The sequence below is a fragment of the Melitaea cinxia genome, chromosome 19 (assembly GCF_905220565.1).
Source record: "Melitaea cinxia chromosome 19, ilMelCinx1.1, whole genome shotgun sequence".
In the NCBI taxonomy this organism is placed as follows: domain Eukaryota; kingdom Metazoa; phylum Arthropoda; class Insecta; order Lepidoptera; family Nymphalidae; genus Melitaea; species Melitaea cinxia.
In genome coordinates, this window is record NC_059412.1 from 11,224,546 (window position 1) to 11,252,164 (window position 27,619).

Consider the following 27,619-nt stretch of genomic DNA (forward strand, 5'->3'; position numbering starts at 1 on the left):
TGGAACATCATAATGTAATGCAAAGTATACTCATATAAGTTTTATAATAATAATCTAATGCAAAGTATACTCCACTAAACTACTGATATCAAGGAACAAATCCTACTTATTTTAACATGATTTTGGTTGCATGGACACGCTGTTCCACTGATGGTTGGTGGATAATCTCTCTGATTATCTTATTGATCCAATATGATTTCGGTTAACCACAGTCAAAGTTTTTACATTTATTTTTATGTTTCAGGTGTCATGGAGGCATCATCTTCAGATTACAGCGATGAAGAGGTAGGCGTGTTGGCCCGTGGACAAAAACTTTGGGTCCGGGGTGTTCGCGCACATACCACGTGTGCTGACATCGTCCGAGCATTACAAGGCGCGCCTGAAGGTAACACGGTTCTATATGAATTACTTTACTCGCGAATTTGCTCGCTCGGATTACACCATTTTACTAAAATATAGCTATTTAAGTGTTTAAAGATTTTTTTATATTTAATAGATATTCTTAAAACAAAACATAAATATTCTTAAAGCTATAACTTACGTACAGTGATGACACAACTTTCTCTTGGTAAAATAATTTTCAAAATCAGTCTAATAATTTTTGAGTTAATTCATTACATCTTCATTCCAATCTTTCCTAGTATATATTGGGTACTAATCGACAAATGTTAAGATTCCACTACGTCTATTATTATACTCAATTATGCATTGAAGGCTAAAGATTATTAGCATTTAAGACATTATGGAAAAAAGTACTGGATAGGAGATTGGATTGAAGGATGAGAAAAAGGAACGGTGTTGTCTTTCAATTTTAATTTCATCTTACAGGTACATCTATTTTAATCTCATTTTATTCGTTTTTTTTTTTTTTTTATTTGTATTACCAGCTGGAGGTTTGAGTGATCAAGGCGAATGGGTTTTAGCAGAGCGATGGCGAGGGGTTGAACGACCTCTACCACCAGATATCCCAGTCTTACACGTCTTAGCTGCTTGGGGAGATGCTAGACATGAGGTAATTTCTCTATTTAAATTAATTACAGATGCTTTGATTTTGAAACAACAACTTTGATGCATATTACTGACCGTACGTAAGGTTAGGTTTTTGTGAAAGTTAAGACTCCAAAAGATTTTGTTACGTTACTAGAAATTGATTACATTAAGCGGAATTACTTGAAATAATTCAAATAAAATTTTCTTACAAGGTGAATATACGACAAGGTAATGAAACGTATATTTTCAGTTATTGGGCTCTAGTATCTAGATTCCACTAATACTAAAGACCAAATCAAAGAGTGATTGCTATTTTTTTTTTAATTTTCCCATATTCAGGTTCGTTTGTCCCTTCGGCGTTTGTCGAGTGGCGGCGAAGACGATTCCGGTCGTGACAGCGATGGCGGCAGTCGAGCTAGATCTAGAAGAAGGAAGAAAGGCGTACGAGCTGCTACTCCACCCCCTAGATCTAAAAGCGAAGACCCTGCAGCAAAACTAGTGTCTGTGATTCAGCACCAGAGCAGAACAATACATCAGCAACTCGACAAACTTAGGTAATTCTGAAATATTTTAGATGAAATAGTATGATTAAATTAAATTTTATCGAAGCATTAAATGTTTGATATTTAATTATTTTGAATTAACAAGTAATATACCTTCTAATTTTATAAATTAATAAAACTTCTCACACCATTTTCTCTCAATATTTTTTTCCATACAAATAATACAGATATATCTGTTTTATAGGGAACAGGAAAAACTGATCGACCATCTAGAAGACCAGACGCATAAAAATCGAATGGAGAAACACGGAACCAATTATCTCCTCGAATCCTACCTCCGGGATTTGGGAAGATCCAGCGAACAGAATGATAGTCAAGCAGGCAATAGCGATAGCGGTGTTGGGGTAGGCAGTGGAACACCTCCAAGAAGGCATACCAAACACAAATCCAGAAGAGAAAGGCACCTCATGAGAGAACATTACTTCACTAAAGAACTCACAGATATCTGTCAAGTAAATTCCGAAAGACTAATGCAAACATCGAACGACACAGATTCAGACGTCTCAGCAGATGAATTATCGCGGATAAGAGAAGAAATCGAGCTATTAGAAAAACTGGCGATTATAAACAAAAGATTACATCGTGAAGAGGAACTAGTCGTGAGACTAACGGCGAAAGTAAAACGGTACGTGGACGAGAATAAAGCGAATAGCTGCGAAAACGTGTCCCAAGTAACGATGCTTATGAACAAAATTGAGGAAGACTTAGAAAAAACAACGAAAGAAATGCAAGAAAATACAATGGAGATAGAAAAAGCTGACAAAGAAATTGAGTTCAGAATGAAACTTTTGGACGAATTGACGATAGAATTGGAAAAAGAGGAATTACAGAATACGATATTAGAAAGGCAGTTGCACGAAGCGTCGAGTCGACAACCGATTATTCTGCAAGAGAGCTACATTCCTGTCCTGGACCAAACAACCACGAGCCAACCGAACTTCAATTACAGTGGCAACGGCTACGTTTTAGACACTCTTGTATGACATAGAATAAGAAATATCGAATCAGTCCAAAGATCTGCTTTGTAATTACCAATAGCTTCCAGTTAGAAGAGTGATCATTTCCCAAAATCGTCCCAAAATTAAATTATAGAATTTAAGTTACGTTAAGTTTATAATGAATGGTGCTAAGTTGTTATATAGATTGTTTATATGTATGTAATGGATAGTTTTAGATATTTATGTTATATCGATTCCGATGCCAAAAATGTACAACAAAACCACCAATCACATGTGTAAATTATATAACACTAGTCAATTCGATAATCTTTATGAAATATGCTTTGTTCATAAAATTTTATCTGTAGCAAAAAATTCAGCTTATTTTCATTTCATAAGTAAAATACTATATTTTATTCAGAATTAATAGAATTCCGTTTTCTGGGATTTGAAGGTTCGATTTGAGTTTTCATATGATCGAAAATGTATTGATAATTAATGGCAATATTTAAGGATCTCACGGTATAAAAATAATATTGTTAGAAATATTAGCGATCCGCCCTATTCATATATTAAGTTTCTTTTTATTTAGAAAAAATAAATGTTTAATTTTTTACGAAATAGTTATTAAATTCTTATATAAATGTATTATGTAAAGAACAAGTTTTAAAATTGAAATCATTACCTTATCGTGTCATTTTAGTTTTTCAAAATCATAATAATGATGTTCATAAAATCCAAAAAAGTTGGTAAAATATTGTTAATTTTAATAGTTCTTTATATAATAGATGTACAGAATAAATAAAAGAATATTAAAGAGACGCATGTTTTTTATTATGTTAAGAATGATAAGGATAATACATCAAAAAAGAAAAACTTCATAGACCCTTTTCTGTATGCCTTGGCCAGTGTTTAAATCGTCAAATTGCTTTAAATTGAAACTTTGATCGTATTATTAAAAAAAATATATATATATAACATGAAAAAATTAAATAAAAGGTCCGCACTATTTATCTGATATTTGCTATAAATATTACATTAATTAAAAAGTATTCAATGATATAAACTTTATAACAATTTGGAGGTTTTTAATTCCATAGACAAATTAAATTTATATTTTTGTTTCATTTACATCGCAACGAAAGTCAATCTAAACACTGGCCAAGGCAAATCTTTAATCATATTAAAAAGAAAAGGTAAAAGAACACTATAGAGTTGCGAATAAACACAAATGGAAACTGACGAGAGTGTCTTGAATTCTTCGTCAATTATCTTATTAAGCCCATCTGCGTTTTCCTGCAAACGATCTGTGTTTACTCTGTGTCCATCGCCACCTGAAACAGATATCATTTTTAATATACGAATATTGATACTTTTTATTTTTTATACGACCAGATTGGCAAACAAGTGTACGGTCCACCTGATAGCGGTTAACGCAGCTTATAGACGCCTGCAACACCAGAAACCCCCTTCTCCTAAATGTTAAGGGTAGTCCACCCCTAAATTCTTTTTTTAATTTTTAGATAAATTATTTATTTTTTATTTTATTATGATTTGGCGTTGAAAAATACATACAACCCTAAATTTTCACCCTTCTACCACCAACCCCTATTTTTAAATAACGTTTAGCGGCAAGACAACGTTTGCCACTCGGCAAACGTTGCCTAGCTAGTATTACTATATATATTTATGTCGTATAAATTTGTTTAGTACTAGTATCTTATTTATATCAAGTTATAGCAAGACTCCGTGGCGCAACGGTAGCGCGTCTGACTCCAGATCAGAAGGTTGCGTGTTCAAATCACGTCGGGGTCATCATAATCCAAACAATTTTATTAACAATTTTTTCACTTTAATACGATTGTAGATAAATATTCAAATAAAAACCAAATTGTAGATTAAAATATTTTTCTTAAGCGGAAGGAAATCAGAAATTTTCGAAAAGAATAATACAAATAAACAGAAAGTTGATCAAGTACAGCAAAAATAAAATATATTATCATAGTTAAAATCATTATAATTTATTTATAATTTTCAAGGGTTATTAATATTAATTTTATTATCAAATTGTCAAAACATTTGTATAATCTTCTATAATATATATAAAAGCGAAAGGTCACTCACTCATCACGAAATCTCCGAAACTATAACACCTAGAAACTTGAAATTTGGCAGGTAGGCTCCTTATAAGACGTAAGCATCCGCTAAGAACGGATTTTACGAAACTCGACCCCTAAGGGGGTAAAACGGGGGTTGCAAGTTTGTATGAAAGTCCTATGTTTTTGAAGTAAGAGACTTGAAATTTAAAATGTATGCTCTATAGATAACGAGAAGGTGTCCAAATAATGTATCTTTAGAAATTAACTCCCTTTTGGGGTTAAAACGGGGTATGGTAGGTTGTCTCACTCATCACGAAATCTCCGAAACTATAATACCTACAAACTTGGAATTTGGCAGGAAGGCTCCTTATAGAGCGTCGATATCCGCTAAGAAATGATTTTACGAAAATCAACCCCTAAGGGGGTAAAACGGGGTTTGGAAGTTTGTATGAAAGTCTTATGTTTTTGAAGTAAGAGACTTGAAATTCAAAATATATGCTCTATAGATGGTGAGGAGGTGTCAAAATAATGTATCTTTAGAAATCAACTCCCTTTTGGGGTTAAAACGGGGGATGGTAGGTTTACTCACTCATCACTAAACCTCCGAAACTATAATAGCTACAAACTTGAAATTTGGCAAGTAGATTCCTTATAGCGCGTAGACATTCGTTTAGAAGCGATTTTACGAAAATCAACCCCTAAGGGGGTAAAACGGGGGTCGGAAGTTTGTATGAAAGTCTTATGTTTTTGAAGTAAGAGACTTGAAATTCAAAATACATATTCTATAGATGGTGAGGAGGTGTCCAAACAATGCGTCGTAATCTATATATATATAAAACAGAAAGGTCACTAACTCACTCAACACGAGAACTCAAAAACCGCTGTATGGTCTATCCATCCAAGTTGGACAAAGACAAAATTTGGCAGGGAGGTAGATTATAGTTAGCATACGACCGCTAAGAACGGATTTTACGATATTCCACCGCTAAGGGGGTTTGATTGGGGTTGATAGTTTGAATGAAAATAAAACTAAAAATGTGGTGTATAGAGAGGTTTTATAAAAATAATTATTAAATTCTACTAAATTGTGCCTTTTAAAAAGTTACTCAGTTTGATAAGCATTTCAAGTGACTGAAATAAAAAATAATTTCCGTTAAACATCTTAATACTAATGCATATCTTCATAACCACGCGGAGGTAGTTGCGGGCAACAGTTAGTGTATTATAAAACAAAGTCCCCAAAAGTGTATGTGATCAATTTGCTCAAAATCTACTAAACGGATTCTCACGCTATTTAACCATTCGAGAGAGGGCTCCACCATCGGCAAGAGGAGTTTTTGAGGATCGGCTAAGCCGATTTTGATGAGGGTTTCACTGGAAGTTTGCCGGGAAAACTTTGTGACACACTAATTTCAACGCGGGCGAAGCCGCGGGCACGGCTAGTTATATAATAAAACTATTTTACTGATAGCCAATGTACCGATAAAATTTTATACATATTTGTCGTTAACGCATAAACAAGATAATGACAAAACAACAAGACGATTGACTTGTACAAAGTACCAGACGGTTCACGACAATGAATCCTTAGCGGCATCAAATTATCTTTTATCGTGAGCAAGAGGTCAACAGTCACTCGTTATTATGAAAGTATCCGCCGCCTATCATTCATACGCGGAACGTTGAGAGTACACATCGCACGATGGAATTACACGTACTCTCGATTATCGCCAGCTTAATTTCATCTGGATTAACTATAAATTTGGATTACTTGGACCCGGTGAAATTACAAACGAAAATTTCGCCGGCAATACAGCAAGACACCGCCTTAAATATCATCAGGAAATATTTAGACAATGTCCAAGTGGAGGTAAATCCTATCATGTTCAATGATCATAAAGATGTATTTTCACTTCGAACTACAAATGGCCAGCTACACATCAGAGCGAGTACTGGAGTAGCGGCTGTGTGGGGTTTTAATTACTACCTTAAAAAATACTGCAAGTCTCAAATAGCGTGGCAGGTTCAGAGGGTTGTTATACCATCGCCTTTGCCGGATGTTGATGAAGTCGTCATAGCTAATGACAGATTCCGCTATTATCAGAACGTGTGTACTGCATCTTATAGCTTTGTGTGGTGGAAGGCAGACGAGTGGCGGTCGCATGTAGAATGGATGGCATTAAATGGGATTAATTTAGCTTTGGCTCCGGTTGCACAAGAAGCTGCGTGGGCGAGAATTTACAGACAATTAGGTATGTCAGATGATGATATTAAGGAGCACTTCACTGGTCCGGCTTTCCTCGCCTGGCTTCGTATGGGAAACGTTCATGGGTGGGGCGGACCATTGCCTCAATCTTGGCACGATCAACAAAGGGATATACAGGACAAAATTGTCGACCTTATGTTCAAACTTGGTATGATACCAGTCTTTCCAGCGTTCAACGGTCACGTACCAAGAGTATTTAAGAATATATTCCCGAATATGACTTTATATGATGTCGGTACTTGGAACAGATTCGATTCTGACTACTGTTGCAATTTATTTATAGATCCGAAAGAGCCAGCATTTAAAACAATCGGTAAAATGTTTCTAAGGGAAATCACGGCTGGAACCGGTACCGGAAATATTTATACGGCTGATCCTTTTAATGAGGTCGAAGTACAACCGTGGTCTACGTCTCTAGTACAAGAAACTGCTAAATCAATATTCTCCACCATATCTGAGATGGATAAAGACGCAGTGTGGCTTCTTCAAAACTGGATGTTCGTTCACAACCCTATGCTGTGGCCTTTAAAGCGAGTAAAAAGCTTCCTGACATCTGTGCCAAACGGTCGTATGTTAATACTTGACTTGCAGTCAGAGCAATGGCCACAATTTGACTTATACGAAATGTATTACGGGCAACCGTTCATTTGGTGCATGCTGCATAATTTCGGAGGGACATTAGGAATGTTTGGCAACATGCAAACAATTAATGAGGACGTTTACAAGACAAGAAATCGTGTGAATAGCACAATGCTTGGTATAGGACTAACACCTGAAGGGATTAACCAAAACTACGTTGTTTACGATTTGATGTTAGAAAGTGCTTGGCGGTTAGGTCCTGTTGAAAATTTGAACAAATGGGTTGGTGATTACGCCGAAAGAAGATATGGATGCAATACAACAGCAACAGCTTGGAAATACTTATTGAAAAGCGTATACAATTTCAGTGGTCTTAACCGAATGAGAGGGAAATACGTGGTGACGCGTCGGCCCAGTTTCCGAATAAGACCCTGGGCTTGGTACAACAGTAGCGATTTATTTGACGCTCTGAAAGGACTAATTTTTAGTGCAAGTTGTGATTCTCCTGGATTTATACACGATGTTGTCGACGTAACAAGACAAACTTTGCAATACAGAATAGACCAACTTTACGTTAATTTATCGAGAGATCGATTCTCCAATACTATCATATTTAATTATACAATAACAAGATTTCTGGACGCTATGACAGATATGGAAAATATATTGGCAACAAACGAAAATTTTCAAGCTGGTCAATGGGTTGATTCCGCCAGACGAATGGCGCCAACGATGATAGATTCATATTTTTACGAATTGAATTCTCGCAACCAGATAACCTTATGGGGACCGAAAGGTGAAATAACAGACTACGCTTGCAAACAATGGGCAGAACTTATTCACTATTACTATAAACCAAGATGGGCGAAATTTTTACAGATAGCTTTAGACGCAAAAATGAGGAAAGAAATATTCGACGAAAAAAGCGCTCAAGCCGTGGTTAGGCACACGGTTGAGGAGAAATTTTTATCAACAACATTCGATCCATTACCCGCTGATAACACTATATCGTTAGCGTTAAATCTGTATCAGAAATGGGCCTTTGTTTCTGATCTTGATGATTTGCCGTTAGCTTTGATTAAGCAGAATCCAGAACGGAGAACCACATTAGCCGATACTGATATAGATGGTGATGATATTATTGAAAATAATCCATCGATAGTAATGTTACATTCAACGACACCAACTAATTGATTATACTAATATTATAAAGCTGAAGTTCCTATATTTGTTTGTATTATTAATATTGGTTGTATAGTTTTAGATAAAAATTATATCATATATTAATAATCTATAAATAATTAAATAATGTATAAATAATTAAATGATAAATAATCTACAGTTAATGTTAAAAATATTGTATCGAACCAAATTAATATTTAATATTTACACACCGTAGGTAGAACATGTTTGGACTATACTAAGGTTAATCTTGTACAACTTCAACGCCATGTTCTTGCCAATAAACAATTATTGTTATTATTATTATTATTATATTGTACGCACTAATTTCAGGGAGTACTGCTTCGAATTGAATTTTTTTTTGTTAGATATTCCATTTACTAAGCTATATAATATGTTAAATTTTTTTTCTTTCTCAAATTATCGCGCTTAAAACTATCGGACAGAGCTAGTAACAATATAATTCATTTTATTAATCATTAATTGACGAAATATATAGCAAATTGTATAATTATAATTCTTGTAATAATTATTGGCAAGATAAGATTTGAATAAAAAATAAAATAAAAACAAAATCGATATATTCACGAAAAATAAAATGGCGGTCCGAAGTCCACCCGTTCAACTAGTTCTTTATAAAATAAAACTTAATATACTTCACGACGTAGTATTTATTGAAAAGAAAATTATAAACAATTATTTATCCTGTACCGCACTGAATATGACAAATATACAAAAATATTAAACAGATGGTCTTTTCATTTTTATGAATTTGTAATTACTGATAGCAATCTCTTAAAACAATCTATATAAATAAAAAATTACCGAAATATGTTGCTAAGAGCAAAACTCTATCATAGCTGGATTAATTCGACTATTTTTTTTTTTTTTTTTTTTTAATTAATTACAAAATTTTAGAAAAGGTAATTTATGTTTATTTGATAAATAAATAAAAAATAAAAAAGATTAAGCTTCAAGCATTTAAAAATTCGCGAGACAGGACAAACTCTGACGGATCAGCTAATATTATGGGGCCATCCATAAATTACGTAATACGAATCTAACGTATTATAATGAAACAACTTTTTCGGATTTTATCGCGGTTATTAAGTTTTTTTTTAAATACCCGACGTTTCGGATACTCCGAAAAACTTAATAAACCGCGATAAAATCCAAAAAAGTTTGTTCATTACAATGGTTGAAATTCGCGTAAACATTAGAAAACAATACGAATTTCACCATTTTTGACCCATCAACCGTCCTTGTTACAGTTGGTCACATTAATGAGACCCTCTCCACCTAGTGTGCCAACACATATTTTGCAATTTTACACCTAGAATTTATTAAATTAAAACATCATATTTCACATTATTTTTATTTCCATTTAAATTATTTTTCAATAAAATCAAGATCAACAGGTATAAAAATAATAAACTAGTACAGCGAGTGTCAATGCGCCAACAAAACTAAACTATTTTTTTTTTTTTAGTTAATCGTTCCTTATGTAAGTTAATCGGTATGTATGTAGTAGTTCACATAATTATTATGTTTTAATATTAACAATTAAATATATTTTGAAATGTGATTTTACAACATTTTGGCACCCGGCCTTCCCCTTATCACACAATGTCCTAATTTATGGATGGCACCTTACGAGTGCAACCACTCGTCAGCCTGTAATATCCCACTGTTGGGCATAGGCTTCTTTCCCCATGTAGGAAAAGGATCGGAACTTAATCCACTACGCTGCTCCAATGCAGGTCGGCGGATCTATTTGCTACTATAAGTAACGATCGCTATCAGGTGTACTGATAATATCGAGAATAACAGCTTAACGTGCTCTCTGATGAACGGTGGAGAGTTCCACAAGGACTAACAACCGGACCGGAAATAAATATTTGTATAAACACAAATATACACTCTGAGCGGGAATCAAACCCGGTATCCGTGTTTAGGCGCCGCCAACACGGCACACGCACCATTACACCAGAGCAGTCGTCCACTAACAACCACTAAAAACAACTAATTATAACATATTCACCTGAGGTTGAGGATCCCTCTCGTCCCCCGCCTCAGGAGCTCCAGCATCCCCGGTTGCAGCGGCTGTACCTCCTCGTCTCTCCTCACCCTCCACCAGAGACAGATACCGAGTTAAATCGGCTTCCTCAGATACAGTGAGTGGAGTTTTAGGTCCCACAATTGCAATCGAGACATTCTGCAACAAATTGTTACCTTATATTATACAATAAACAGATTTTTTTTTTTTAAATCTATGCCATGATCTATTTTATTATACATAATTACACAAATTTGATAAATTACAAAGAGTTAGTCTGTATTTTGATAACAATTTGTCAAATTTATAATTTTTATACTCTACTATACTGACATTAGGACTCGACTCATAAGGATAGACGAGATAATCTCCAAACCATTCAAATTTGGTAAAGGGCTAAGACAAGGGTATGTGCTTTCTCTCGTCCTGTTCAATATTTACGTGGAATACATTATGAGGCGAATGCTCGAAGACTGGGAAGGTGGAGTCAGTATTGGTGAAGTAAAACTAACGAACTTAAGGTACGCCGATGACACGACACTCCTAGCAGCAACTGAGGCCGAGATGGAGAAGCCATGTTGCCTTTCCGTGAACAGATCCAAGACGAAGGTTATGGTTGTAGACCGTGCTAGGAAACTAGATCTCTCTAGTTCACTAAATCTCGAAGTTGTAGAGAATTTTATTTACCTGGGTTCCAACATCAGCAACACTGGGTCGTGCGAGGTGAAATTCGAAGGCGTATCGGAATGGCCAAGAGTGCTATGTCTCAGCTGCGTGGGACTTGGAGGGATAGACACATTTCTATTGACACCAAAATACGTCTTGTCCGTGCACTTATCTTCTCGATATTTCTGTATGCTGCTGAGACATGGACAATTAAAGCAGCTGATCGGCAACACATTGATGCCTTCGAGATGTGGTGTTGGAGAAGGATGCTCCGGATCCCATGAACAGCACGCAGAACCAACGCATCGATATTGAAACAACTCAGAGTAATGAAAAGGCTATCCACTACATGCCTACAGAGGATTCTTGAGTACTTCGGTCACATTGCCCGAAGCGAAGGTGGCAACTTGGAGAAGATTGTTATCAATGGCAAAGTGGAAGGAAATAGACCTAGAGGACGGAGCCCGATGAGTTGGTCCAATCAAATCTGCACCGCACTCGACACGAAAATCAACAATGCGCTACACGTTGCAACCCACACCGGAAAGTCGTCAGTGGAAGGAGTCAAGACCCACAGTAATGAGGAACACGACGGTGAGAGAAACTGACATTATACTCTAAGTTGGCTTACTATAAAATAATAAAAAAGTAAAGTATGTAACATTGTTTGAAAATACAAATCCTATATTTGTTAACTCTAAAATTACCTTTTTTTTTGAGTTCTGTATTTTCAGGACAGGTATAAAGGAAAATAAAAAATCGAAAGATTCACGGAAAAAATAATAATGGCAAAAAAGTTTGTAAGATTAATTAAATGCAACAAATCTCACACACCTTAGTATTGAGATCAACTTCATTAGGTAGTGTATCCCTTAGAGCCCTCAGGCCGTGAGCTACTAACTCATTCAGATCACAGTCTAGGAACGTATTGTAATGTTTCTCGAGATACGTCCGAGCAGACTGTGACCGAGCTCCGATGGCCATTGCTCTACAGTCAAAGAAGTTTGCTGAGGGGCACGTCTGGTAGATATGAGGGCCTTGGTCCTGAAAACAATTTTAATATGTCTATAAAAACATGTAAAATCTAGTAAAATCTATAAAAGCACCGTCTGACTAAAGACAATTTTAATTCTTATAGTAAAATTAAAATATTTTATTGTTCTTTTTTTGTCGTGAAATGTAATCACCATACCTCGTTTTCTCTGACGCACATTATTATACGTATGTGCGTTATTGAACTGTCAGCATTTCGTATGGCAGATCTCAGGCACTCTATACCTTTCTTATTTTTTTAAGAACAAAATTTGTGAAATAAAGTAGTAGTATTATGTACATAAAAATGTTTAGAATTTCCTAATGTGTGAGTAACACAGAAATAAAATCGTACAAATTAAAAATGGTATTAACTATCTATTTTACATTACTTATTATAAAAGTAGAAAAATTAAAAAAAAATATACGAAATACTGCCAGACACATAATGTCAACAGTATTTATTGCAAAACATTAATTATATAATTTATAATCTGTACACAATATTTTAACAATTCTATGAATATATTGTTATTTTTTGACAAGTACAAATCACAATATGTGCAATCACAAGTAATGTCTAGTTCTTTTGTTGCTAATATAAAATTTAAATGACATTTCTCTGGTGTAGTGGTGCATGGGACGTGTATGTGCTGAGAATATGTTATGCCGAGCAATGGCATGTTAAGGGTGGATCAAAAATAAAATTCTCACTTACATCATATCCAGCAACCAACAGGCCAACACCGAGAGGTCTCTTATCGTATCTCTGGGTGCAAATTTGCATTTTATTCCCGACTAGGCCAATCAGTCTACCGACTGGCATAGGTGCATCATGAGCATAACGATGATTCAAACACTCGGTACGCATGAAACGGCTGTAATTAAAAAAATTAATAAATTAATTTAAAATAATAAATTTGATTTAAAACCATGACGGGTGTAGAATTACTATGAAGTAGACATTCCATAAAGTATACCAGTGTATTATGTACTTTTTGTTTTGTGTATTTGGAAAAAGAAAATGTAACAGATGTATTAAATATTAATCTAGGCAGTTAACTAACTCCTAGTCTACACTCAAAATTTTTCACAAATGAGTATAAAAAATGAGTATTTGTAAAAAAAAAAAAACATGAACTAGGGACGTCACAGAGCTTTGATCTGACTCCAATAAGTCAGAACTGCCAGCTATTATTGCACCTTCGGTTTTGAAACTTTTGGGTTGAATATTTTAATCAGAGATCGAAGCATAGCTGTGAGTAATAATAACACTAGCATCCCATCAGTAAGTCTATTACTACACACGCTACAACACAAATAGATGACAGCAAACCGGACACAAATGAAAAATTAAAAACACAAAAGTAAATTAAATTCAAGATTGGGAGACCTTCAATCAAACAATGTCTTTACAATCGCAACGTGTCTGGCTCCTTGCTATGTTATGTCGTACAACATGTATTATTTGTTTTTTTTCTACTGTCTGAAATGTTATTTGATATCTTACTCTGAGCACAGGTTATTGTAATAACCTTATATCAGTATCCAGTGGTTGATTAAAAATTAAAAATTTGAAACCAATTATGAATTTATTTGTCTTTAAATAAAACGTTGTTCTTGTATTATTGCTTCTGACTTTGCCTTTACGAATTTAAATACTCGTACTGTATTGCGACATTGGTTCAGATATAATTGCCTCTGTTAAAACCCTAGTACAAACATACACATAAACACGATACACATTACTGTATATAGAGTTTTAAGCATCTCAAATTCTTTTCACTTCTATCATTTATAAAATCTAACTTTTTATGAAAATATTTAAGAATATTTCTCTATGTATCACATTGTTGATTCAGTTCTAAGACCACACGTCATTTATAAGGGATTCAATGGAGAAATGCTGCCAGCATTCTTGGCACAATTTCACTCTGACATGATTTGTACCAAAACTATCTGTAAATATTTAGTTCTTAAGTTGTGAATTGTAAATATGTAAAATGTTTATTAAACTATTGTTATTTTTTAGCCTGAATATAACATTTTGAAATTTGTCAAATGGACGTTTTCAGGCAATAAAAGTTTCTTGCTTATAATAAAAGTTATTGTAATGTTATCATTAAATTTTTGTTTCGATCATATAATATAAATATCTATTACATTTAATGTATATTTTTTTAATTATTTTGCCACTATAAATTACCTTAACATTCTAGCGTCAGCTGTTAATCCTGAAATCGAAATGCCAATATGGTCATCAATGGGTATAATCTTCTTTTGATATGCAGATAACTCGCTGACTGCTCTCTTAAGAGCTATTAGAACAGCAAACTGCTTGTTTTTTAAACCGACAGTAGCTGATCCTAGTTTTACTGCCTCCATGGCATATTCGACTTGATGGAGACGACCCTGGGGGCTCCATACTGTGACGTCACTGTCATACTGATTACGGAACTGTAATATGAAAAGATGATATATGATTTTCTTTTAGATATTTATTTATAAAACTAATAATTTTCAAATGAAGATAGTAATAAACTTATCTTACAAGCTATTTCTGATAAGTTAAATATATTGAAAGAAACTTTAAGGTTAGTTAGTGAATTATTTACATATTCAAGTTTTCGTTATATAATAGAACTAGAAAAGTAAATTCATTAACATTAAAACTGTTAAATAATATTGTTTTCTTAAGCATTTAGTTCCGAAATTATTTCAAAAGTAATGAAAATGACATTGCATTTTTGTTTGATTTATTTACGATCAACTACTACATGATGGAGTGTCTAAATAAGCAAAAACATACAATAATCACTTTATTCACTTACCATTTTTAAATATTAATAAAATGATTATAATTTTATATAATTATTACCGATCCGGCACTTTAAATAATCACTTTCGTCGGCAAGCAACAAAGATGACTCTTAACTCTTAAAATGTCAAAATGCCTGTTTGTTTTTTAATTTACTGAGAGCTGGATTCGAGTCCTTCGCTCTATGCCTGTTTGTTACTCCTAAGTGTGACCAGATTTCATTTAACGAATCGACTGCTTGTGGCGGTTAAAAGCTACTAAATTCTACCAAAAGAGAAAGAGAAATTACTAAAAATCTATTACATTTTTCGCTGTTGTGTTACAACGAAGAAGCATAATTGTAAAGTTCTCTTGATTATAACGATAAAACAATAAAATTAACAAAGAAAACACCATAAATTACCACATTTATCAATCAATGTTTACTTAAAATTAAATTAATTTTTTTTACTTAAAATTAAAATCTAAAAAAATATAGGTATTCTTAAACTGTGATCGAGTTATGATTTTTCTTCTTATGTTGGGTAACATTGTCATAAAGATGTTTTGAGTCCATTAATTTGATTTAAAAGCCCTATTTCTTAGAATCTTTAACCTATTCTACTTTTTACTGCTTCACTCGCAATTGATAACAGTGAGGAGCCCCTACATTCCAAGGACAATAATATTCAATCTTTAGTACCTATGAAAGACAGCTTAAATTGGCTTGTTTAATAAGAGGCCAATATAAAATGCCTCCGAGAATTACCATTTATGTATAGTTAAATGTAGGTACAGTGTTACAAACCTTAAAACTCGTATACTTAATTTAATTTTCATGTCCTAAGATGAAGTAAATCGGGAGATTTACTCCCTAAATCGTTTTATCGGCATTTATTCACCAAAATCGAGTTCCACCGATAAATCGGTAAATTTTCATCACTGGCTCACGGCACGAAAAGAATAAAAATTAAAAATAAACCTACCTAATCATTTTTTTAAATACTTACATGTGGGATTCCCCCAACAGCTTTCCATATCGAATAATTAATATTAGAAAGAGATAGTTACAATCCCTTCGATGAAAAGAAGAACACCCGCATTTTTTTTTTCGAGAGGTTTGCAATATGAATGAAAAAAGTACCAGAATAGTTGTCAAACGTGAATTCTACCAAAATGTACCAACTATTTTTTAGCTCCTAGATACTGTTACCGGTACCTCAAAATCTACCAAAAAAGTAGAAATCTACTAAATCGGGTCACGCTATTACTCCTGCTAGGCATGGCGATCTGAAATCGATTAATCGAATAATCGATTCCTATACCAAATAAATCGATTTTGCGAATCGATATGTTGAGCTGAATCGATTCAGTGAATCGATATTTCACCCGATCGGAACCCCAACCCGTAGACAGGTTGCGATTCGCAGCGTGTCAGGCTCAAGAAATGTTCCTGTATTTGACGAAGGGTACGCGTGAAGCCAGTAGTCGGCCTCATGCGTACCCACGGCCAAAAGCCTAGCATGCGCCGAACCTGTACTACAGCTTTAAAGATTGTCATAAGTCAATTTGCAGTTTAAGTCGTCCCAGCTCCTCCGTGGATTTGGAGAAACTAGAAAATTTTGACCTGGGCATGCAATTAAGAAAGCGTTTCCAGCTTCTTCCAAACCAGCAATCTCAAAGTTTGAAGGGGATGCCCTTAAAATTTGACTTATGAGATTTGCTGAACTATGGACAGAAGATAAGAAGGCTGGTAAAACGACACTAGAAATTTTGCGAATCCCTAAACCACCATAACGGATAGGTAAGGATGCTTGGGTCCAAGATTGCTCGTTCAGTTGCATATTAAGAATCGATTCTAAGCTAATTTTTATTAAGTCGTCTACTTGTGTTAAAAGATCTGAGTGATTCCAAAAGGAGCAGCAACGAAGCGCATACGTAAATTTTGATTTGATTAACGGGAGTGAGTTAAATGCACATCGCACACCCACGACTACGAAATAACTACTGGTACGGTCAAACACGTGTCGTAAGAGGCGACTAAGGGATAACACGGTTCCGCTACCACCTTGGAACTTAAAAAGCCGACCGGTGGCGGGATAATCACCCAACTGCTGGCTTTGAAATACACAGGTCGAAGACGGGCAGCAGCGTCTTCGGTGCGACAAAGCCAGCCCTGCGGTCACCAACCCGCCTGCCCAGCGTGGTGACTATGGGCAAAACACATAAGTTCGTGCCATTTTTTGCACGAACTTGTGGAGGCCTATGTCCAGCAGTGGACTGTATAGGCTGTAATGATGATGATGACGGTCAAACACATTACGGTCGATAGAGTCATTTACTCGAGTTTTTTAAGCGTGAACATATTATCAACAAGAGCATAAATTACACCAATTTCGTCTGGTATTTGGCATTTTCCCTAACTTATCGTGAGCAAATTTTTAGGTAAGTTTACAATCTAACTAGGCCACAACAATTTCGAGGCCGATAGGAGGATTCGGTTGGGTTGGGCTTGCGAAAGGAGAACAGTTCGACTATCCTGACAAAATTTTTGTAAGTGGGGGTGGATCTGATACCATTTCTGATCTCGGAAGTAGTATAGGAAGTGGTCAGACTGGTTAATTTCAATATGAGGTAACAAAAGATAGATATAAGTTAACGGGGAGAGGGCCGAACTTCTTAGCATTCGATGGATTCACCGTGCGGGTGCCGAGTCCATCGTGTGGCAGAGGGAGTAGTAACTCAGAGCAGTGCCTAGGACTTGCGACCTAGGTATAGGTTTATGGAGGCCCCCTTTGAGATACGTATCAACGCTTACCTCCACTGCTCGATTTGTCCGCCCTAATATGTAACAATTAATTCGTTAGCACAAATTAATTATTAAAAGAATCTAAGGTTAAGCTACTAGCAGGATACAATAAGTGCACCGTGCCAAGCCAGAGCCAAGACTGCTTTAGCCGAGGTTGCACCGTTCGTTTTATACTCGTCACAATAACTCGAGTAATATAATGAATGAGGGTAGGTGACTATCGAACACTGTGCTAGGTGGCGCGATCGTTGTATCGGTTGTTTATAAATTCCTATATATATATATATACAGGGTGTCCCAAAAAGTAGTGATAAGCGGAATTCCAGAGATAGGGCACTCCTTGGGGTATCCGAATCACCCCTATGTATGTTCAGCGATTTTGCATAGTTTTCGAGTTATGAATTTTTTTATATGTTTTTGAGAATTTACACCTGAACAACTTTAAAAATTTCTAAAAAAAAAAAATTAAAGACTTTTTAGAATTTTTGTTTTTGTATCTAAATAGTCATGAGCTGTAGCTTCCCGCTTAAAAGATTCAGTTTCTTAACTTTGATGGGAATTGTGAAACTCTAAGTGTAAAGTGAAAATTTTACGTTTTGAGAACTATGACTTCAATTTTCAACTTAGAATTAAAAATCTAAACAGGTGATTTTATGGTTTCTAATTAGGCTTAAAAACTTTTCCAGAGTCTCAGGTTTCATAATCATAAATAAAAAGTTGTACTTAATGGGGCTACTTTTGCTAAAATTTGCCTTCAAAGACATCAAGGTGGAAAATTCTTAAAATTACCAATTTGAATAAAAAAAATTTTTTTGCTCAATTTATTATTCCTTTAAGGTTAAATAGTTTTGTCGGCGCTCTAGCTGGGTCATACGTATAGGATTCGTGCGGAGGAAAATGATAAATCCGTAGACTGAGTGATATGGTTCCAAAACGATGGTGCTCTATGCCACTTTGCAAGAATAGTCAGACAACATTTAACAGAAAGACTCAAAGAAAACTTTTTAAGACGATGTAGAACATGTATCGAGCACGAAGGTCGACATATTGAAAACTTTTTATAATAAATAATTTTAAGACGATTACTTTTCGTTTTATTAATTAAACCTAAATAACCTCCAAATGCTTATTAAATCTTCGATCTTAGTTTTAAAAATTCTAAAAAGTCTTCAATTTTTTTTTTTAGAAATTTTTAAAGTTGTTCAGGTGGAAAATTCTCAAAAACATATTAAAAAATTCATAACTCGAAAACTATGCAAAATCGCTGAACATACATAGGGGTGATTCGGATACCCCAAGGGGTGCCCTATCTCTGGAATTCCGCTTATCACTACTTTTTGGGACATCCTGTATATGTGTGTGTGTGTGTGTGTGTGTGTGTGTGTGTGTGTGTGTGTGTGTGTGTGTGTGTGTGTGTATGTATATATAAACACATTTACTTTTTACTGGGTGTACCGATTTTAATGATTTTTAATTTAATCGAAAGCCAATGTTTATCATGTGGTCACATTTAAATTTCATCGAGGTCTGATTACAACTTTTGGAATAGTCTTTGATAACACATATTTACTTGACTATTTTTTCGTCTGCCTACGTTGTATTAATTGTCAATATAATTGAAGTCAGTTTTTGTTCGTTTGCCTGCAAACACAATTATTGTAGTCTAATCTTTTAAAGTTATTTATAAAATATTGTTTTTTTTTTAAACTGGCAGCATTAAGAATTCTAAAAGGCGCTAAATTTGAAAACCTTAATGTTAGCATAATTTTAATATTTGTAATATAAATAATTACAAAACTTATTCAAATTTCATCATTATCATTACAGCCTATACATTCCACTGCTGGACATAGGCCTCCACAAGTTTACGTCAAAAATAACGTGAGCTCATGTGTTTTGCCCATAGTCACCACGCTGGGCAGGCGGGTTGGTGACCGCAGTACTGGCTTTGTCGCACCAAAGACGCTGCTGCCCGTCTTCGGCCTGTGTATTTCAAAGCCAGCAGTTGGATGGCTATTCCGCCATCGGTCGGCTTCTTAAGTTCCAAGATGGTTGTGGAACCTTGTTATCCCTTAGTCGCCTCTTACGACACCCACGGGAAGAGAGGGGGTGGCTAAATTCTTTAGTGCCGTAGCCACACAGCACAATTATTAAATATTCAAATTTACTGTATTAATTATTCAAATTTACTGTATTCCAATTTTTTTTCCTTAAATAGACATTATTTGTCTAAACTTGGATGAAAAACTCGAATAAAAAGAAAGCCGAAACAAAGCATAAACTTAAACCTTTATGATTTATACACATATATTCAAATATTTTTATTAAGTCATAAAATATATAATATATTACAAAAAATATTAAAACTATATACCCAATTTTGTAGTTTGAACAAATTACATAAGCCGATTTTAAAACAGATCAGTCGCCTGTAGTTAATACTGTATCTGTTAAGTTAATTAAACTCAGAATAAGATTAGTCCAATCCCAAGGTTGGTTCCCCGCAGATTATACTATTACTATATTCTTTTGTTATTAATTTGATTAAAACAATGTAAAATGTATTTGTTTCGCTCGCAACACCTTATAAATATTAATGGTATATTAAATTAAACTACCGTCATATGAAATATAACTGAGGCTGTATTATACTAACATTAAAACAAAGTTTATTTTTTGGTAATAATTAAAATTATTCGCAAAAACTTTAAATTGTATAGCGATAAAAAATATACTTACATCTTTTACAGGACCACTTGTACATCTTCCGTAACATGTTACTATTTTATTTTTATTCATGTACAGAAATATTTCTAAATATATTTTCATTTTGAAATATATTTCGCTTCAGCCTGTAATATCCCACTACTGGCCATAGGCCTCTTTCCCCATGTAGGAGAAGGATCAGAGCTTAATCCACCACGCTGCTTCAATGCGGGTTGGCGGATATATCCCCTACTATGAGTAAAGATCGCTATAAGGTGTATATAATAACAACCGGGACCCACGGCTTAACGTGCTTCTCCGAGGCACAGTGGGGAGACCCACAAGGACTGCACAAACACCCAGACCACGGCAAACACCTGTATGGCCAATACAAATATTTGTCATGTCCGGGGATCGAACCCGCAACCGCCAGCGCAACAGGTACAATCCATGGCTGTGACCGTTGCGCCAACGCGGCGACAAAACAAAAAACTTAAAATTATTATAAAAATGGTAAGTAGGCATGTTAAGTAAGTATTATCTCAATATTAGGTATCCTTACCTTTCTTTATCATCATATTAAATAACTTTATATACTCTTTGTTTATCATGTAAGTACATGATAAACAAAGAGTATATAAAGTTAGTATAAAAGTTAGTAAGTACCTATTAACATTTTTGTAGTTTAATCCGCCGAGTTACCCTACTGTGTGCTTGGAAATATAGCTACTTAGACTTTCATGTTAGATATCATGCAGTTTACTTTTACAATAAGGGTTTTTTTTATAATAACTTACAAATGTTACCGGTGTAAGCCCGGGCTCGAACCTGCATTTTTCAGTTGTGCATGGCAACAATGTTCTAGATACTAGGACATCTCAAATCTAAAGTTTTATACTTTTAGTTTTGTTTTTACGCTTGTTTTTATTATTATACCTATACTAGCTGTGCCTGCGGTTTCGCTCGCGGTAATTTAAGGAAAAATAGCGTAAAGCTTTCCAACACAAAAATAATTTCTCAATTTGAACCTGTAGTAGGTACGAGAGCCTGTCTGCCTGATTAGCCCATTTACAAACAAGCTTAAAAACTTTTTAGATTTATAATATTAATATAGATATATACAACCCCACTCAACATTTTTATTTACTATACCTTGCGATAATCTTTCTATTACAGATAAACTTCGTCTTTATAGATACCAACTTTTTTTTTTGTTTTGCTTGTTAACTTTTTTTAAACTTATAACGTAACTATCTTTGGTATCTTTTGGTATACTTGAAAAAGTCGGTGGTGATTTAATCGATAATAAAATATATTCCATTAATTTTTTGATGCTTATACACGCGTAGAGTCGAGAATACTACTCTTAAAAAAGTTGAAATTGATTAACGCCGTAATAAAATAAAAATCATAACAGTAAAGCTTGAATTTAATTGGCCCTCAAACCTCACTAGTCGAGCATAGTGCGTACTTTGTACATAACAAGAGTTTTTTAATAAAAATGAAACGCTGTGTTTGAGTTAGACTAGTGATCTGTGTAAAATGGTTAGGATTTTCTGGCGCTTCGTTACCATAACTCGATCCATACTTGATTTTCTATCTTAGTCGAAAACTTTTAAAGATTTGAATTCAATGCAGGGGTCGTCCATTAATCTCGAGATTTTTTTTAGTAACTTTTAAACCTCCTAACACGGAGTGGGGGGCTTAAAAGTTGGTGATAAGTGGTGAGGTGTAAGATCCCTCCCCATACCAATAAATCACGTGTAGTTTTTGTGTACAAACTATATTGTAATTTTCAGGATATTATCTTCAAATACAGGTATAATCCGATTAAATTTGGAAAATCGAATATCGTGTTACAAACCAGACAGACATTAAAGTTTCAGGTCTTTATGGTTATTTTTTTTTTTTTTTTTTGTTTAGAAATCGCGTGTTTAACGAAAAATACACGGATATTTTATTACGTACTCCTCCCCTCTCCTTACGATATTTAGTAATTTTTTCCCGAGCCCCTCCCCCAATTTCGAGTCTCTGATTAGTGGATATCCTCTAAGTACACAATTTAAAAAAATCCGTCATTTTGTACAGATAAGGTGCCTCGGAGAGCACGTTAAGGCGTCGGTCCCGGTTGTTATCATGTACACCTGATAGCGATCGTTACTCATAGTAGGGAATATATCCGCCAACCCGCATTGGAGCAGCGTGGTGGATTAAGCTCTGATCCTTCTCCTACATAGGGAAAGAGGCCTATGCCCAGTAGTGGGATATTATAGGCTGAAGCGTAAGGTACACAAAGATATTTAGCCTTATTACTGATGCGTGAAAAAGATTCGTTTGAGTTTAACTTATGAAATTAAATTTTGTTTTCTTATACATCGTGACAGGTGATATTCATGTCATTGTCTGACTTACCTTCACTATTATAGTTCAGTCGCCCAAATAACTAGATACGAGTATATTATTAGCCTTGAAAATAGTAATTGTGTCTGTGCTCGAACATAAAAGAAACGACTTCAATTTACATCGACAAGTAGGTGCTATACATAAAGGAGAACTCTAAAACCACTCGTCAAATCCCTCTCAAATTTTAAATGTAAACGCACGTCAAACACCACCTTTCTAATTAAAAAAAACTCATCAAATCGATGCACCCTGTTAAAAAGTTACGAGGTAGCACACATAAAAGTAGAATCGAATTGAGGACCTCATTTTATAAGTCGGCTAATAAAACAGAAATGACTTAAAATTTAACCTGCCGACAACGACTACCAATGAAGTCGTAGGTATGAGAATATAATTTAAATACGCTAATACACATAGGACCGATGGCCGCTGGCGCAGACGTTTCCTGGAACCATTCATGTGTGTGATACCGACTTCTGTAAAATTGGCAAACACAATCTGAGCTGTTTTCGGGCTATATATTGTTCTGTATAAAAACGGAATTCTCGCCCATGTCAACTAAAAATAGACCAACGTAGTAATGCAGTTTTGCAGTGACATATCTTTCTGCAGTTAATGTTCCATTTTCTATCACCATTAACTAAGTGCTTTTTTCGGAAGAAGTCTCAGACCACACGTGAACAGATCCTCCGCCTTATGGTACTTTTTCAGGCTTGGTTATAGCGCTCTTCCAGTCTTCTTTACACTCTTTTCATCCCGTCGTGCTTACATTAACAAAATCTAGACTGGTCTGAAAACATAACTCTTGACCAGTCATTTAGAGTGAAATTCTCGTGTTCTCTACCAAAGCTCAACCTTGAGTTTCTTAGGTTATGGGCCAGACGACGCATTCAGCCAGACGCCGCCTGATGTTCCCACACTGAGGTTATCATCACTATGTAAAAAAAAATGAAAAAAAAATTGATTCAAAACGAATTAATTTAAACCATTCAATGAGTCGCACACTAAAACTTCCAAAAGTGTAATAAAGTCTTAGATCAACCACAAACAAACCATTGGAATATGATTATACTGTATATATTGCACTGTTCTTAAGTTGTGTTGTGTTCCTTTGGTGAGTAAGGTCCAGAGCTCCTGGGGAGGATTGTTACATATTAGTTTTATATTTTTAGTATAGGGTAGATTCGGAATGAGCGCCCGAGCGCTCGATAATGTACTCATTCCTAATATACGTTCTGTTCGATACATGTCTTTTATTTATCACTGGCGACGAGGTAAATTAATAGCTTTCGGTGAAGTAAATTTTTATTAATAGTGAAGTGGTAACATTTGAACTAAAATGTCGGTTGGTAAAATTCGAGAATTCGATATTAAGAATGGGAATTGGTCCGCGTATATCGATCGCGTGGAGATGTGATTTTGTGGCGAACAAAATAACGGTCGATTTGAAATTACCGACGTTAATAGCGTTAATCGGGGAAGAAGCTTACGAGCTATTGTCAACTTTAACGAGTCCAAGGAAACCGTCAGAACTATCGTACGGGGAGGTAGTAGATATATTAAAGAAACATTTACAACCAAAGCCGTCGGAAATGGCCGAGAGGTATAGGTTCAGACAAAGGCGGCAACGGCCGGGCGAAACTATAGCGGATTACGTGGCAGACTTAAAAAAATTGTCACGCTATTGTGAATTCAAGGCCGGCCTGGAAGAGAATCTCAGGGATCAGTTTGTGTGCGGGTTACGCAGTGAGCTCGTACGACAGAGGTTATTCGCGGAAGATAATCTAGACTTTAAAAAAGCACTAGCATTGGCGAATACTCTAGAGACGGCGGAGCGGGATGCCGAGGCCGTAGATGGAAGCCGAGTACAAAAATATGACGAAGGAATCACCGAAAGCGTACAAAAACTAGATATCACAAAATGTACAGCGTGCGGGGACAGCGGTCATCGTGTATACACCTGTAAATATAAAGAATTCGAGTGTAGTTATTGTGGCAAAATCGGACACTTGCGAAGAGCGTGTTTAAAAAAAGAATCCTATAGGCTGCAAAATAATCATCGCGGGCAAGAAAGGTCACGCCGAGGACGCGGCGGCGGGGGAGCGAGAAGACGCGGCGGAGGGCCGCGCGGTGTGCCCGGCCACGGAGCCGCCGAGCGCGCGCCCAGGACGGCGCACTGGCTGCGCGAGCCCGCAGCCGACGACGTCAGCTCCGGCGAGGAGCGGCGTGTCGACGACTGTGAGCAGCCGATGTATCAAATGTCACTGACCAACTATAAACCGGTGTGTATAACACTTTCTGTAAATGATAGACCTTTGAATATGGAAATTGATACAGGAGTAGCGGTGTCTTGCATTAGTAAAGCCACATATTTAAAAAAGTTTAAACGATTATTGTTAAAACCTTGTTCTTTAAAGTTAGCCTTCTATAACGGTACCATGGTTCGACCGCTTGGGTATTTAGAAACAAAGGTTAAGTATGGTACGAACGAGAAAATGTTAGATTTATATGTTATCGATAACGGTACAACTACCTTGTTAGGTAGACAGTGGCTATTTGAGCTCGATATCGACATACCTAAAATCACTAACTGTAAGGTAAATAATGTAAAAATATGTAAAAACCAAATCCTTAAAAATATCATTTCCAGACATGAAAACCTGTTCGATGGCACATTGGGTAAATATACCGGGGAACAAGTGAAACTGCACTTACGGAATAGTGCCGAACCGATATTCTGTCGCGCGCGACCGGTACCTTACGCACTGCTATCGCGCGTGGACCGCGAGCTGGACGCGATGCTGCGCGCCGGCGTCATCGAGCCGGTGGACCGCTCGGACTGGGCGACGCCGCTGGTTATAGCGAGGAAGGCGGATGGCGGAATTCGTTTGTGCGCAGACTATAAGGTAACGCTCAATAAGGCTCTGTTGGTCGACAGGTACCCCGTTCCAAAAATAGAGGATTTATTTAGTGACTTAGGTGGTAACAATTATTTCACAAAATTAGATTTATCACAAGCATACAATCAGTTGGTCCTAGATGAGCAGTCTAGAAACTACACGGTTATTAATACACATCGAGGGCTATTTAAATATAATCGCCTTGTATATGGACTATCTTCCAGCCCTGGAATTTTTCAAAAATGCATGGTTAATCTGTTTAAAAACGTTCCTGGCGTGATAGTATTTTATGATGATATCTTAATAAAAAGTAAATCGTGGGAATCAAATTTGAAACGAGTAGAACAAGTGTTTAATATCCTAGAAAAAAACGGGTTGAAAATTAGAAAAGATAAATGTGAATTTATGGCGGAACAAGTTAAGTACTTAGGGTTCATAATAGGAAAAAATGGGGTGCGAGTTGATCCAGAAAAAATAAAACCGATTTTATCTATGCCTCACCCATCGAACGTTTCAGAATTAATATCGTTCCTAGGCATGGTTAACTTTTACGGGAAATTTATAAAAAATTTAAGTCATCATATTAGCCCACTGTACGAACTACTTAAAAAAGGTAAACATTGGAAATGGACTTTTACACATTCACAAATTTTTCAGAAAATTAAAAAAATGTTATGTGGTGCCGAAGTGTTGACACACTTTGATAGGTCTTTAGAAAGTATAGTAACGTGCGACGCAAGCGCGCGCGGGCTCGGCGCGGTGCTGGCGCAGAGTGAGCCCGGCGGCGGCGAACGCGTCGTGGCGTATGCGTCGCGGGCTCTCACACCGGCTGAATTACATTACAGCCAGATTCATAAAGAAGCTCTTGCTATAATTTTTGCAGTAGATAAGTTTCACCAATATTTATTCGGTAGGAAGTTTAAATTACGTACTGATCATAAACCGTTGGTTACAATTTTTGGAATGCATGCCGGCATTCCAAACACAGCAGCTAGTCGATTACAGCGATGGGCGATTAAATTATCGGCTTACGACTTTGACATAGAATATATTCGCACAGATAAGAATACTGCGGATGTGTTATCTAGGTTAATAAATACACATAAGGAAAACGCGATGAACGAAGAATTAGATACACCGGAACAAACGTATTTGCATTTCGCAGTAGAATCGCTTTTACTAGATTACAAGGTTTTAAAAAAAGAAACCGCCTCAGACCAGATATTAAGCCGCGTTATGAGATACATAAATGACGGTTGGCCGAACGATGTCGAAATAAATGAATTAAAACCGTATTTCTGCCGTAGGAATGAACTTTATTCAGAATTAGGTTGTATTATGTGGGGACATCGCGTAGTAATTCCTAGCGCATGCAGGAGTAAAGTAATTACGGAACTTCACGAAAGTCACATGGGTATAACAAAAACAAAGGCGTTAGCACGGAGCTATGTGTGGTGGCCGGGAGTGGACGAGGCGGTGGAGGCGGAGTGCCGCGCGTGCTCAGTGTGCGCGGCGGTGGCGGATGCGCCGCCCGCGCACGCGCCTAGCCCTTGGCCTTGGCCGGACCGGCCTTGGACCAGGCTGCACGTGGACTTCTTGGGGCCTATAGCAGGGGTCTCTTATCTTATTGTAG

At 35.9% G+C, this 27,619-nt stretch overlaps 2 protein-coding genes and 1 non-coding gene across 3 annotated transcripts; 2 read left to right on the top strand and 1 right to left on the bottom strand.

The window, feature by feature from the left end:
* Positions 1-249: 249 nt before the first annotated feature.
* On the top strand, positions 250-2,696 carry LOC123662849 (ras association domain-containing protein 10). Its single transcript, XM_045597639.1, has 4 exons — positions 250-385; positions 888-1,012; positions 1,330-1,544; positions 1,738-2,696. Exons 1-4 carry the CDS (start codon positions 250-252, stop codon positions 2,534-2,536), a joined length of 1,275 nt encoding a protein of 424 aa, XP_045453595.1. The 3' UTR covers positions 2,537-2,696.
* A 607-nt stretch (positions 2,697-3,303) lies between these two features.
* On the bottom strand, positions 3,304-15,321 carry LOC123662850 (proteasome subunit alpha type-1). Its single transcript, XM_045597640.1, has 6 exons — positions 15,203-15,321; positions 14,578-14,828; positions 13,090-13,249; positions 12,174-12,383; positions 10,659-10,832; positions 3,304-3,825 (listed from the first exon to the last, which is right to left on the bottom strand). Exons 1-6 carry the CDS (start codon positions 15,203-15,205, stop codon positions 3,805-3,807), a joined length of 819 nt encoding a protein of 272 aa, XP_045453596.1. The 5' UTR covers positions 15,206-15,321; the 3' UTR covers positions 3,304-3,804.
* Positions 4,235-4,306, top strand: Trnaw-cca. Its single transcript has one exon. It is a non-coding gene; the product is annotated as a tRNA-Trp (tRNA).
* Positions 15,322-27,619: the final 12,298 nt, after the last annotated feature.